The sequence below is a fragment of the Grammomys surdaster genome, unplaced genomic scaffold (genome assembly GCF_004785775.1).
Source record: "Grammomys surdaster isolate TR1022 unplaced genomic scaffold, NIH_TR_1.0 126187, whole genome shotgun sequence".
Lineage (NCBI taxonomy): Eukaryota > Metazoa > Chordata > Mammalia > Rodentia > Muridae > Grammomys > Grammomys surdaster.
This window is the reverse complement of record NW_021620993.1, coordinates 8857338-8871709: the sequence shown is the minus strand read 5'-3', so window position 1 is coordinate 8871709 and position 14372 is coordinate 8857338. Positions and strand designations below refer to the sequence as shown.

Below are 14372 nucleotides of genomic sequence, written 5' to 3'. Positions count from 1 at the left end.
GCTGTCCTAGAACTCACTATGTAGTCCATGCTGGCCTTAAACTCAGAGATCCACCTGCCTTTGCCTCCCGAGTGCTGGAATTAAAGGCGTGCTCCAAAATGCCGCTCAATAATTCTGAAATATTTTCTACTTTGTATCTTGGTTCTCTCTTTACTTTTTGGCTGAGGAATAACACCATTTGCATGTGCTCCACCACTGAGCAACATTCTCAGCCTTGTCTTCACTTCGTAAGCTCAACTGTGAATTTATTATTGGTTGGGGAAGAGAGCAGAGTTTTTCAGACAAGTGTCCAAGGATCATCAGGACAGGGAGGGCTCTTCTTTTTGTGCGCTGAGGACTGCACCCCCAGGCCTTCGATATACAAGGCAAGTAGTCTACACTGAGCTTCCCTCCTGGACCCCAGAGGAGATAATTTTGCAAACATTTTCCCAACATTCTTATCTTTTTTTGGAGATAGGGTCTTACTGTGAAGCTCTGGATGGCCTGGAACTCAGAGATCTGCCTGTCCCCACCTCTAAAGTCCTAGAAGTAAAGACACTTACCAAATCACTGTCCCAAAGAGCCTCAAGTGTTATGGTCTCACGCTCCTATCCAAAAGTGCTAATTAAGCCTGCTGTGCTCAGGTTCTGAGCACAGATATGCTTGTATATGACCCCAGCCTCAGTCACTTGCTATGACAGGAGTGTCATCACTGACCACTGTTCTGCATGACTCCTCAGTACCCGTCTCATTAACCAGGGAAACGTCAAGTATTTAGAATTATTTTCTAGGGTGTCTATCTGTTCTCTATTTAATGGTGTTGCAATGTTGGACATTTAAAACATCAAGCTGCCAAGACTTAAGCCATAAGGGACAAAGACAGGTCTGCACAAAGAATGAAGGCTGAGAAAGGAGTATTTGGATCTACTGACATGGGCTTTTCTGACAACTTCCCAATCAGTAGAGCTCTAGGTGAGAAGTACCAGGATGCTCTGTGCTACAAAACGACACAGGGCAGGTGTGGAGGAGCAGGCTACATCCTACATTTCTCAGCCACCCTTAAAAACCGCATCCAGAAAGTCTTCATGCTGCTGTGGTCCCACCTGCTCTTCCAGACTGCCCAAGGAGCTACAAACAGAGGCCATTTGGTCAGCTGACATTTTAATTAGCTGGTGTCTTTGGAAAATATCAAGAACCACATGTGGCCAAAGCAAAAAGCAGATACCCAGGAGCCAGGGCAGGGCTTTGGGGGATGACAAGTAGAGGGGGAAGTCAGCGGTGGCTGAAGAATCCCTGAGGATGGTTATATTTAAACGGCTTCATCCTACTTGGACCCCTAGAGAAACGAGAGGGAGAGCAGTTAATAGCATGCCTTCTGGGCTGATAAAATAAATTACAGTTCACTCACAAGAGAATGCCATGTAGCTGTCATTGGGGGAGTCAGAGCTGCATAGTTCAGGCATAGGACACAGTGAGAAACCAGACCACATTGGTGAAGGAGTGACACCATCTTTGTAAAAGTGTCTCTATGTGCTTACAATTACAAACGTGTAAACCTGCAGGATCCCTTAATCAGACATTTTGGGGACAGTGCCCAGTGCCCAAACATGTTTTGGATCACTGCTTATAACTTTATCAACAAACACTTAATTTCTACAATTGCAAAGGAAGCAACATTGTGCACAATAGTTCATGGCCAGGAAGCAACGGAACACAACCAGAGAGCTGACACCAAAGCCTATTTGTTCCAGGAAGGCCAAGTCATGGCCAGGCAGGCCAAGATCTGTGAAGATTTTAGCAGTAATTCTGGGTCCTCAAGAAAAGACCTCACAGAGGGACATGAGCTACAGAGCTCCATAAGACAAACATCTACAAAAGGGCTCTGTCCTTGCCCTTCTCTGTCTGTTTATGACTGACACCCAACAAGCAGGAACAGGTGGCACTCTGGGACTTGGGCTAAGACAGTATGTGTATAGGACAGTTTTCTTCTCAACTTGACACAACTCAGAGTCTAATGGGAAGAATCGAGTGGAGAGCAAGCCATGGAGAGCAAGCCGTTGAGCACATGGGCTCTGCTTCAGATGCTGCCCTGCCTGCCCTTCATGAAGGACTCTAACTGTAAACTGGGGTTAACCCTTTCATTCTCAAGCTCATTTTGGTCATGGTGTTTTTATCACAATAAAAAAGGAACTAAGACATATGTGAGTGGGCTGCAGAGTGCAGAAAAGATAAGGAAAGTTTTAATTTTCTCCAGTGGCTGAAGGGTATTAAAATCTTCTTTTCCAGCTTGTATTGTGCTGACCCTTTTCCATTTTAGTTTAATTTCACCATTAACACATGTAGTGTGTGCTCCTTGGGAGGTGGAACACAGACTCCTTATCTCCCAGGTGAGACACAGACTCCTTATCTCCCAGGTGGGACACATACTCCTTATCTCCCAGGTGAGACAGAGACTCCTTATCTCCCAGGTGAGACACAGACTCCTTATCTCCCAGGTGAGACACAGACTCCTTATCTCCCAGGTGGGACAGAGACTCCTTATCTCCCAGGTGGGACAGAGACTCCTTATCTCCCAGGTGAGACAGAGACTCCTTATCTCACAGGTGAGACACAGATTCCTTATCTCCCAGGTGGGACAGAGACTCCTTATCTCCCAGGTGAGACACAGACTCCTTATCTCCCAGGTGGGACACAGACTCCTTATCTCCCAGGTGAGACACAGACTCCTTATCTCCCAGGTGGGACAGAGACTCCTTATCTCCCAGGTGGGACAGAGACTCCTTATCTCACAGGTGAGACAGAGACTCCTTATCTCACAGGTGAGACACAGATTCCTTATCTCCCAGGTGGGACAGAGACTCCTTATCTCCCAGGTGGGACAGAGACTCCTTATCTCCCAGGTGAGACACAGATTCCTTATCTCCCAGGTGGGACAGAGACTCCTTATCTCACAGGTGGGACAGAGACTCCTTATCTCACAGGTGGGACAGACTCCTTATCACCCAGGTGAGACACAGACTCCTTATCTCACAGGTGGGTCAGAGATTCCTTATCTCACAGGTGGGACAGAGACTCCTTATCTCACAGACCAAGCCTCCTATGTCAGAGGGGCACCCCTGGGCCGAGTGGCCAAGTCCTAGTCCAAGCTGCAGCTAGGATCTACCAGTTCCCAGTGGCACCCTGCACTCAGCCTCTTGATGATCTGAGCCCCAGCAGCTGGACTCCAGGCCAAGAACCTTGCAACCCACACATCAGTTATGATGCTAAGTCCTGCCACAGCAAGGATCCAGCTCAACACTTGAAGAAATGAGTCTTCCAGGAACCATTTGAGAGAAAACAAGCACAGGCTGTGTGGGACTCCCGTCCTGCAAATGTGCCGCAGTAGGAAGAGCTGAGACTTCACACAGTCCACTGCAGAGTCTAAGACTCAGGCTGGCACTGTGTCGTCAGCAATGCTTCCTGTAGCCACTTGGGGCATTTCTGGTTATCATTAAACAATGCCATGAACCAGGGCAGCATCGGTGCCAGACAAGAGGGACAATGCTGAGACACCGTCCTATATGTTACCACTGGCTTCACAAGAGTAAGACTGAGAGCAAGGTGAGGAACTTTTTTGGTTTTGTTTATTCTATAGCCAAGGCTAGCCTTGAACTCATGGCAATTCTCCTGCCTCCAGCTTCCAAGTGCTAAGATTATAGGCATCAGTCATGACACCAGGCCTGAGAGATTATAAAGATAATCCAAACACAGTTCTTCTTTATCCCCTTGTCTAAAACAGAAGAGAGACTAAGAAGTAATCTCTAGGGGTTTGAAAACAAACAAACAAACAAACAAACAAACAAACAAACACATTAGGACTGAACAGGAAAGAAACTCTAATACCCATAAAAATGGAAAACTAGTCTAAGGTACTGCAAGTCCACACACTATAAACAGCAAGATGCCAAGCGCATACTCCAGGCCTCAAACATGGAGCAGGAGTCATCTGGAACTTTACACAAATTATCCGAGTCAGCCTGAGCTCTAGAGAAGGTCTCACGCCCCCGCTTCAGCCTTATTTTATTATTATTATTATTATTATTATTATTGCTGCCCTGGTTCATGGTATTGTTTAATAATCAGGACTCGTGCTGCAATGGACTGCTCGGTCCTTAGCATGCCCACCTGCCTGACTTCTACAAGAGCTGGTTTTTGGAGTTTTTTTCCCCCTATGCGGCCTGATTGCCCACTGTCTTGAGTCTCACCAAGGGACTTAGATGCCAGTGAACTCACCAGGGACAGTGGGGATGCACTACCTTAAGTGCTCGCTTGGATACCAAAAGTAAACAGGCCCTGCTGTTTCCCACAGAAAAACAATCCACACTCAGCCAAAGCTCTGCGGCATGGCTCAGTGCAATTTCCTTGGTGGCTTGCTCCAGTTGGTGACCAAGAACAGGTGAGCCAGGCTACAGATGCAGGGAAGTCTCAGGAAGGAGAAAACAAGTTCTTCCTGGAAATCTTGCAGCAGAATTTTCTGCTACAAAGACAGATGGTCTCTGTGCCAGGCCCTGTCCAATTAGACCTAGTCTTCTAGAGGGCTGCCATCTCTGTTCGTGTCCTCATGAGAAGTCACAAGAGCCCAGCCTTCTACTCACCTAAAAAGCCGCAGGCACATCTTCTCCTGGGGAAACTCCTTGGGGCCCTCTACACTGTCATCATGGCTCTCAGTCTCTAGGTAGACGTCCAGCAGCACGCACAGCCTCTGCAACTGGTTGGTCAAGAGCTGGTGACTGGGCCGAGGGCCACACAGCTCCTTGTAGCACACGTTGACTTCACTCTCCATAGCCTGTGTGGGAGGGAAGCCAGCACCTCAGCATCTGCTTCCTCAGTATGGGTGAGCACGCTGGCCATGCTTTTACCTGATGGCCCCACAAGAGCTACAGCTGGTGTCTGCACAGGAGCTGTATACACAGAGCTGTGTCACAGCCTTGTCCACAGACCCCGTTTCCTCCTGATTACCACCCACCTTCCCATGTCAAATACCTCCACAGTATTTGGAGTACCAAAAGTAACACGGGCATGGAGAGGAAGCCATACTCCGTGACCACAGGCTACAAAGTCCATCAAGAAGCACGGCCTTGAGCAGCAGCTACAGCACCCTCACTGAATCTGAGTTTTCCATAATGCTTCTGAGTTTATTTACCATCTCACAGAAGCCCACAGTGACAAGATTTTAAGACAACCTTTTGGTTTTTTTGGAGACAGGGTCTCACTATGTAGCCTTGGCTGGCCTGGAACTTACTATGTAGAACAAGCTGGCCTTGAAATCAGAGATCTGTCTGTTCTGCCTACCCAGTGCTGCAATTAAATGCATGAAGTCTCGAGAAGATTCGTGTTGACATGAACAGGCCTATCTAGGACCCTAGCCTCAGACTCACACGAGTATGGGAAAGCCTCCTGCTGCCTGACATGAGGCTAGGAGAAATGCCAAAGCCTTTTCTTCTGACCTGTGTGTAGATGTTGACGGTGTGTACAGGAAGTGTGCACCAGAGCTTTCTCTCTCTGGATACGTACAGCCTGGAGATGGCTCCCTACGGGCTGCTCCTTTTGAGGTTGGCTAAGCCTGCCTCCATGATCCATCTCTGTACCATCCGTAACCCTGCTTCCCTGGGCAACCTCATGTAATAAGCAAGCTGGGCGTAGAGTGGGCTAAGGGTTCTCCAGCCAAGCTGGACTACCAGATTCCAGCTGTCTGTCTGTGTGTCTATCTGTTCCTCATTTCCTCACCACCCCCAGTCAGGTGCTGCAGTGGTGCACAGACACTTCTCCAGTTAACAGTGCTACATAGGAGAAGCTGTGGGCCTCAGGGAAATGAATCAGTGAGCTGGTTCTGTAAATTCTGGTAAGCCCCTGTCCTGAGACTGACGACACACTGCCTATGGCCTCAGCAGCTGCAGGCCTGGCCACTGCTCACCTCTCTGGCTCTCCCTGCTCTCCTGCCACCCACGTGGGCCTTACCCGAATATTGTCATCGTTGCTGTTGGTTTTCTCCCCTTTCCAGTTTAGACAGAGTCGGAAAACAGGTGGGATGGAGGAGTAGCCAGGGTTCAGTACCACAGCAGCCTGAAGTTTAGCTGAGAAGATGGGAGAGGCATAAAAATCAGTGATCACCCAGCCTTCCGTGGTGGTTGTCACATGTCCAGAGCCAACACAAACGCCTGCTCTACTTAAGTGCTGCTGCTCATGTTGGTACTGACTGTTTTAGAACGTAAGCTGAGCTACCAGGTCCTCAGTGGAAGGTACAGTGACTCAGGGTCCTCTAACATTGTGTTCTACTTGCTGGTGTTTGTCAATGGATTAAACCTGCTACCTTGAGAAATGTCATAATTAAAAAAATAAATTGTGTGCATGTGTGTATATGCCTGTGTTTGGTTGTTTGCCTCCATGTATCTTGGCACCAACATATATACAGCCCCTTTGGAAGCCAGAAGAGGGCATTGGATCCCTGGGACTGAAGTCACAGACAGTTGTGAGCTGCCATGTGGATGCTGGAGATTGACCTCAGGTCCTCAGGATGAGCAGCCAGTGCTCCTAACCACTGCGCCATCTCTCAAGCTCCTTTCTTTTTTCTTCCTTTTTTTTTTTTTTAAAAAAAATTGTTGTTCCTGTTGAGAGAGTCTCACATAGCCCAAGCTAGCCCCAAATTCAATATATAATCAAGGACAACCTTGAACTCCTGATCCTCATGCTCTGACTAGTGGTAAATGGTCCCAGCTTTTCACATCACATCTGTCAGAGGGAGGCTCTGATAGAAACTTCTCTACCAATAAGTAGCTGCAAAAGTACAAGACTGAGTTCAACCAAACTGCCTGGCATCAAATCTGCATTCATAATCGGTGAATAAACTAGCTCAATATATTAAGTTACCCTCTGGTGACAGCCTATGACCCTTCTTCTAGGAGTGCTGGGATTAGAGACGCACTCCACTCCATTCCACATGCTGATGTGGCCTCTGGGAATCAAGCTCAGGTCATTAGGCTTGTGCAGCAAGCGCTTGAACTCACTGAGCCCTCTCCTTGGCTCCCAGATGTCTTTGGGTTGGTTCCCCTGTGCTGTTGCTAGGTTGAACCTGTAGAAGTGGACTCTAGTAAGAGGTAGTTGGGTTTTGGATGAGGAGGAACTGCCTTCTGAAAGGATTAAGGGACTTCTCTCGAGACTCTGCTTAGTGTCCAGAACACTGTTATAGAACAGTCTTGGCTCCTGACTCCCTCTGGCTTCCTTTTCACCTGTGCCTTCTCCACATCTCTGCATTATCACCTGCCAGTGATCATTATCATGAGGCTCCTCACCTGACCATCACAGGTCACCCGGGACTTTCACCCTTCAAATACTAGGCATAGTGGCTCATGTGTGCAATCCCAGTGCTCTGGAGGTTGAGAAAAAAAGATTGGGAGTTCAAGGCCAGATTGAACTACATAATGGGTTTCTAGCCAGGCTGAGCTCATCTAAAGGACAAAAATAAAACTGGCAATGTATGCCTTCCATCTCAGAGGTAGATGGATCTCTGTGAGTTCTAGACCAGCCTGGAGAGTTCTAGACCAGCTAGAGCTACATAAGACTCTGTCTCAACAAAACAAAACAAGACAAAACAAAAACAAAAACAAAAACAAAACAAAACAAACAGGCCAGTAGGATAACTTAGTAGGTAAAGGTGCCTGCGCCTACACCTCATGACCTGAGTTTGATCCCTGGAACCCATAAGGTTGAAGGAAAGAAGTGAGTCCTTCAAGTTCCCCTCTGAGAGTGCGCATATGTGTGTCTTACACCTGAGTGCACATACATGCATTAAATAAATTTAATAAAAATTATAACAAGCGCTGGGCAGTGGTGGCGCACGCCTTTAATTCCAGCACTTGGGAGGCAGAGGCAGGTGGATTTCTAAGTTCGAGGCCAGCCTGGTCTACAGAATGAGTTCCAGGACAGCCAGGGCTACACAGAGAAACCCTGTCTCGGAAAAAACAAAAACCAAAAACCAAAAAAAAAAAAAAAGTAACAAGCAAACCCACAAACTTACGAGCTAAATAAGCTCTTCTTTATATAGCTTTCAGCTTTGGGAAACTAATTTTGTTTTACTTATCTTTTGTGGTACTGGGGATAAATCTAAGGTCTTAGGTATGCTTGGCAAGTGCTCTACTTCTGAACTATATCCCCAGCCCATAAATTCTATTACATCACTTAACCTACTGACAAATGAAGGATCACTGATATCCTCTTCAGACCAGTGTTCCTAGCTGTGAGGCAGGGGAAGGATAACAGCCTGATACCTGAGGTCAGTGGCCCCTGTGGAAGGCCCTGGCAGGATCAGAGTCAGAGGAGGAAGGAACCACAGGGTTCCATGACTCCACAGGGACTGTTGTCCAATCTTTACAATCAGAGAAACAGCCCTGCCCTTCTGAAGAAGTCAAACAGAAAGCACAACTTAGCCTTGGCTTGGCCAGACTTTCCTCAGCCAGTGAGAGGGATAAGCCTACCACCAGTGACACTGTGAGGATTTAATGACAGGAAACTGTGGCTGTGCCACAGAACAAGTCCTCACTCAAAGAGGTGGCCCCCTAGTTACTATTGTGAGTAAATCCCCATGGAGGATTCTAGGACCTTTTTGCTTCTTTTGGACAACTTCCAGGCATGTGTGACACTTCAGAGGCTCCTTGAGTAGCACCCTGTGATCAGCAGAGCAATCACCTACCTGTTCCCCTTTCAATAAGCGCCAGGTAGTAGAGATTGGTGTCACCAGCCAGTCCTGCCTCTACAATGTCCTTAGTGAAGTGCAGCTCCTAGAACAGGAACCAAGGGTGAGCTGCTGCTCCTTTTAAGCCTCTGCACTGATGGCAGGGGTTGGGGACAGGAACTGAGAGGTGACATGGTCACAGGACTATAGTTCTACCTACCATGTAATCTTCATGGGCAATTATCACCCACTTTACCAGGCGAGAAACAACCTTGGCAGGGAAGAGGTACTGGCAATCGCTGGTGACTGGCACAATGCCATGTTCTGAAAGAAAGCAAGGCAGGAGGCATTATGGGTGGAAACCAGGTGCCACAGTTGGGGGAGTAGCATCTGCCTGTGGCTTGCTAAAGGGCTGAGATGGCCTTGCCACTTGTCCAGTACATCTGATGCTCAAGAAGTACCTGCTCATCACATGCCAGGAGGTATTTCAACCTGATATCCAATTCATGCAGGGCTATGTGCCTGGGGTCAGACCCAGCACCTGCATGCATGGGTGCTTTATCCTTAATGCAGACAATGTGTAACAAAACAGAACCCTGAAGCCATAACTAACACAGTGCCTCTACTAATTAGATCAAACAGCCGAGAGGACTGTTTTGTCTTAGCTGACCTTGACAGAAAAACCAACTGCAGTGTTCTGTGTCAGTTCCCTGCTGGTGTTTCAACAAACAAATATGCCAACACAAGTACACTATCTAATGACAGTCATCCAACCTTGACAATGCTGGCAATGCTGAGTGGGGAGCAAGGCCTGAGGGTGTGTGAGCCTCACTGGAGATCAGTGTCCACATGGAACCCAAGAACTGGCCTGGAGCCAGGAAGAGGGCTCGAGTCCAGATGGGCTTGGAAAACTGATGCCTAGCTCGACAGTGATTCTTTTGATTTACTTATTTAATTTTATCTTATTTTTGAGACAAGGTTTCTCTGTGTACCCCTAGATATCCTGGAGCTCACTCTGTAGACTAGGCTGGCCTCGAACTCAGAAATCCGCCTGCCTCTGCCTCCCGAGTGCTGGGACTAAAGGCCTACGCCACCAACACCCAACAGACAGTGATTCTTTAGTACCAAAAAAGATCCGACTCCCTCCAAAACCTTACCTCTACCCTACAAGTGTCTTGTAAATACCCATCAAGTTTTAACTGAATGAACTCAAAGAAGCCATGTGGCCAGTACCTAGTCAGCGGTTCACCATGATCACCTGGGAGCTTAGGAGAAACTCCAGGGGGCTCAGCGGGACTTGGAAGCATTTGCTCAGCAGGTCTTAGAGAAAGGGTAATAGGGTGACCCCACATAACTACAGTCAGTGAGCAGAATGTGAGCTCAGTGAATACAGGAGCCCACTGTTCCTCCTCTCAGGCTATACGGGGTACTAGCATGAATTAGACTCTCACTAAATACCTGCCAAGTGCATATGGATCTGTGATACATGCACCTAGGATATGCTGCCTTGAAGAACCTGTGAACTTGGGCCAATGGCTTTGGTGTCCTCTGGGAGGGCTGACATAGAACAGATGAGTCTATAGGGAGCTCAGACCTCTGACTGGGCCTGCAGCTCTCCCCCCCCCCACCCCCCTCCCCCCCGCCTCGCCCTACCATCCAATGCTCAGTAAAGCCAGGAACACAGGTCTCTTTGATCTGTAATGAGGATTTACAGGTTCTGAGGAAAAGGATGTGGTTTCTGTTCGTACGTTGCCGGAGTGGCTGTCAGGCCCTAGTCCCTGCCCCAGCTTACCCAGAGATGCGAACTGTTTGTGGAGAGCCAGGCGAGACTGTACCCTTGTCTTCAGTAGTTTCATGGTGGTCTCCATGTGGCTGGCACTCTGTGAGTGGTCAGCCATCACTGTGTGCTAGTAGTGGATGACAATGAAGGATATATGTGAGAGCCCCCTTCCCTTCCTCCAGGGATTTCCATCTCCCCTGGGACCAGTCAGACTGCACAGCCATGTCCTAAGGCAGGTGCTGTTTGGGAATGGCAGAATTTGCCCACCATAGCCTGTAAAATGCTAAGCCCTGGCAAAAACACAAGATATCAGGGTTCCCATGAATCTGTAGCCAGCTTCTGAGAACAGGCAGGCTTCTAAGGTGTCTGTCCAGGACTCTGCCCATCCTCATTTGAAGCATCCTTGTAAATAAGTCCAAGGGCAGCAAAAAGCTGTAGCTGTGTCGTATCTGGGGCAAGACCAAGACACCACTGGTTTAGATGGCTACAGAGCTCCCAAGGAAGGCCAAGTCATTTCAACACTTGAAGACTAGGTAGGGACTTTAGTGCCCCGAGGCCCTAAACGGAGGTCAGATCACAGCCTTAAAAGACAATATTCTACTAGATCAAAACCCTATGAAGTTATCAGAGGCCTTTCTATAATGTGTCCAGGAAGAGGGAAGGTCCAGTCCCTCTGCCGAGGAGGCAGGGCCAGAATACTCACCTGGGGCTGCTCTTTGGGGAAGTGGAGACCACCCAGCTTCTGTACCCACAAGTAGGGGTGACCTAACTCAAGTACATAGTCTCTCAAAGTCAGGATGCTGGAAAACAAACAAGACAGAATAAAGTCATGGTATGAGTTGGGAGTGCCGCTCAGGAGCGGCGTCCTCACACCAGGTGCTCCTCCTGCACCCTGCACGGCCCCAGGGTACAGTCCTCCCTGCATCCCAGTCCCAAGCTGACTCTCCCTAACTGCGTATGATCACTCCCTGGAATTTATATCCAATATTTTTTTTTTGCCTTGGAAACCTTTTGTTACAAGACAGATCTCAAAACGGCAGTATACTGACCTTTTCACTGCGCTACCTACTTGCAAACCGGCTTTTAAATTTCAAACACTCAAGAGAACTCAAATGCAGACTTTTTTTTGTTTGTTTGTTTTTTTGTTTTTCCGAGACAGGGTTTCTCTGTGTAGCCCTGGCTGTCCTGGAACTCACTCTGTAGACCAGGCTGGCCTCGAACTCAGAAATCTGCCTGCCTCTGCCTCCCAAGTACTGGGATTAAAGGCAGTGCGCCACCACTGCCTGGCTAAATGCAGACATTTTATTGTTTTTGATTATTTGTACTTTTATCTGAACTTATGCTGAATTTATTCCCTTTTTGTTTCTTCGGGGATATCTTTTCTTCTGTGCAGCATCCTCTCCAGGCTTTGGAACCCTTTGTTCCTTTTCTTCAAGGCCCATCACAGTGTGGGGGAATTGTGTACAGGTTCATCTGGCCATGGGCTCTGTAATGTCATCTGCACGTCTTACGCACTTTGTTCAATGATAGAGGATCTACATCTAAGCCCATACACTCAGCACTGCTCTGCAGTTTTAAGCATGTGGAGCAAACATTCAACACTCTTTCTTTGGCCACTGACCGTGTGTCCAATGCCCACAGCCGGGCCTAGATATACCCACTGAGCCCACGGTATACGGCCTGATGGCACCCACCGTTTATTTAAAGTGACATCTTTCAGACTCTTTACAGATATGCATATCCTTGATGGCCTGGGCAGTTTCACAGGTCTTTGTAAAGGGAAAATGAAGATTTAAATGTCTTTATTTGCATAATTTTGTAGGGTTTCTGGGACAAGAGATTAGTAACCCATCTTCACAAGTCACCTCAGGCTACTTCCATACATTTTATTATTGATACTGTTTTTTGTTTTGTTTTGTGGTACTAGGGATCTACCCCATGATAGTACCACAGAGCCATATGCCTAACACTAGTTTCCCTACACTTCCCAAGCTTTCATCTTTTCATGACATCCCTGTGCCTTCTATGTAAGAACAAGAAGATGTCTCCTCCAGCCCCAAGGTCCTCTGGGTGGCCTCTGGCCTTAATAGGTCTCCAGCTTGGCCTGAACTACCAGATACAGCCACAGAATCAGGGAAAGTTGAAACTCTGTTTACTTACCCAACTTTATCAAACTGATACTGATTGGCTGGATTTGGAGTTTTCTTTCCATGATCTCCCGGATACAAGCAGCTCAAGACTGAGTCAGGGGACAATAAGTCTCTGCAAAAGAAAAGACTGCAGTGAGAATGCTGGCCAATATAGAGCCTTAGAGTAGACCTAGGGATTGGAGAGTGACAATGTACCACTCAGCTCTCAGGATTTCAAACACCGTCTTTTTGTTGTTGGTGGTGTTTTTTTTTTTGGGGAGGGGGGGAATAAGGTTTCTCTGTGTAGCCCTGGCTGTTCTGAAACTCACTCTGTAGACCAGGCTGGCCTCAAACGCAGAGATCTGCCTGCCTCTGAGTGCTGGGATTAAAGGTGTGCGCCAACATACCTGCCTCTACCATCATCTTTCACTGAATGCTTCCTGCGAGTCAAACCAGTTATGTGGTTCAAGCCAGTGACTCTTCACAAACCTTGTCAACGGAAAGGATTATATCATCCCATTTCTCAAGGTATAAACTCAAAGCTTTAAAAGTGGGACATCGAAGCTCAAGTCACACTCTCTGATCAGAAAGAACATTTTTCTTTATTCTGTGTGCATATATGTACTGTGGCTCACAGAAGACAGCCTTCAGTAGTCACTTCTTGTCCTCTATCTTATTGAGGAAGGTCTCTCTGCTTCTGCCTTGTATAGTATACTCCAAGGAATCCAGGCTGAGGGCAAGTCATCATAGCTAGTTTTTTACAGGAGCTCTGGGAACTGTGCTCAGGTCACTGAGCTAAGGTACCAATCCTTTCATCTAAGAAGCCATCTCCTTGGCCCCTGAGAGCAGGAGCCTTTAGTATTTTGTTTTGTTTTACTGTTCTTAAAATTATCCCTTCCAGAACTATATTGTGCAACTGAGAACATATCTCAGTAAAGTGCTTGCTGCACTGCATGGTCACCTGAGTTCAATGTCCACCATCCAAATAAAAACCCAGATGCAACAGCACACACCTATTATCCCTGAGGAGGTGGGATTGAAGGATCCCTGGGCTTTCTGGCCAACCAGTCTAGCTGAATCTGCAGGCTCCAAGTTCAGTGAGACCTGTTTCAAAAGTAAGGTGGAGACTGGCTGAGGAAGAGCCCCTGGCCTCCACACATGTGTATCTGCACATATACACACAGACACACATATAAGTTATCTGGTAGCCGGGCACTACTTTGGAGAAGGAGATTATTACTATTTATGAAGTTCTGAATAGAAATACTGACTGAAATAATTACAGCAATAATTTTACACAAGCAAATAAGTTTTTATAAGTGAGCTGGACACCGAGCACAGGTCCTTGATGATGTAATTTCTCTATATTGTACATCTGGAAAGACTATATATACATCTGTAGGGCATGGTGTAGTTATTTGACAAATTCAGTGAGTAATGTCGTTACTTAAGAGTATACTTAGCATTTCTACTTCTCTAAACTTACTTATTCTTTTCGAGATAGGGTCTTACTATGTATCTTAGTATCTTAGCCTGGAACTTTCTACACAACCCAGCTAGAATTTAATTTCAAGAATTCAAGAAGCAGGAAGATTTGTGTGAGTTGGAAAGTTTACATAGCAGGTTCCATGCCAGCAAAGACTACACAGTGACACAGAAAGAGGGAGGGGAAGGGGAAGGGGGAGGGGGAGGCGGAGGGGGAGGGGGAGAGGGGGAGGGGGAGGGAGAGGGAGAGGAAGAGGGGGAAGGGGAGGGCGAGGAATTGTAGAAAGTACCT

At 47.3% G+C, this 14372-nt stretch overlaps 1 protein-coding gene across 6 annotated transcripts in view; it reads right to left on the bottom strand.

Annotated features, from left to right (window-relative positions):
- Nucleotides 1-1123: 1123 nt before the first annotated feature.
- Thoc5 (THO complex 5) overlaps nt 1124-14372 on the bottom strand; it is a 33875-nt gene continuing 20626 nt past the window's right edge. For all 6 annotated transcript variants that reach the window (XM_028758198.1, XM_028758200.1, XM_028758199.1 and 3 more), the window contains 8 exons: nt 12627-12728; nt 11170-11266; nt 10479-10593; nt 8907-9010; nt 8705-8792; nt 5977-6092; nt 4614-4804; nt 1124-1315 (listed from right to left, as the gene is read on the bottom strand). In XM_028758198.1, coding sequence (XP_028614031.1) covers nt 1252-1315; nt 4614-4804; nt 5977-6092; nt 8705-8792; nt 8907-9010; nt 10479-10593; nt 11170-11266; nt 12627-12728 — 877 coding nt within the window. In that variant the 3' untranslated portion in view covers nt 1124-1251. The remainder of the gene's footprint in view (nt 1316-4613; nt 4805-5976; nt 6093-8704; nt 8793-8906; nt 9011-10478; nt 10594-11169; nt 11267-12626; nt 12729-14372) is intronic.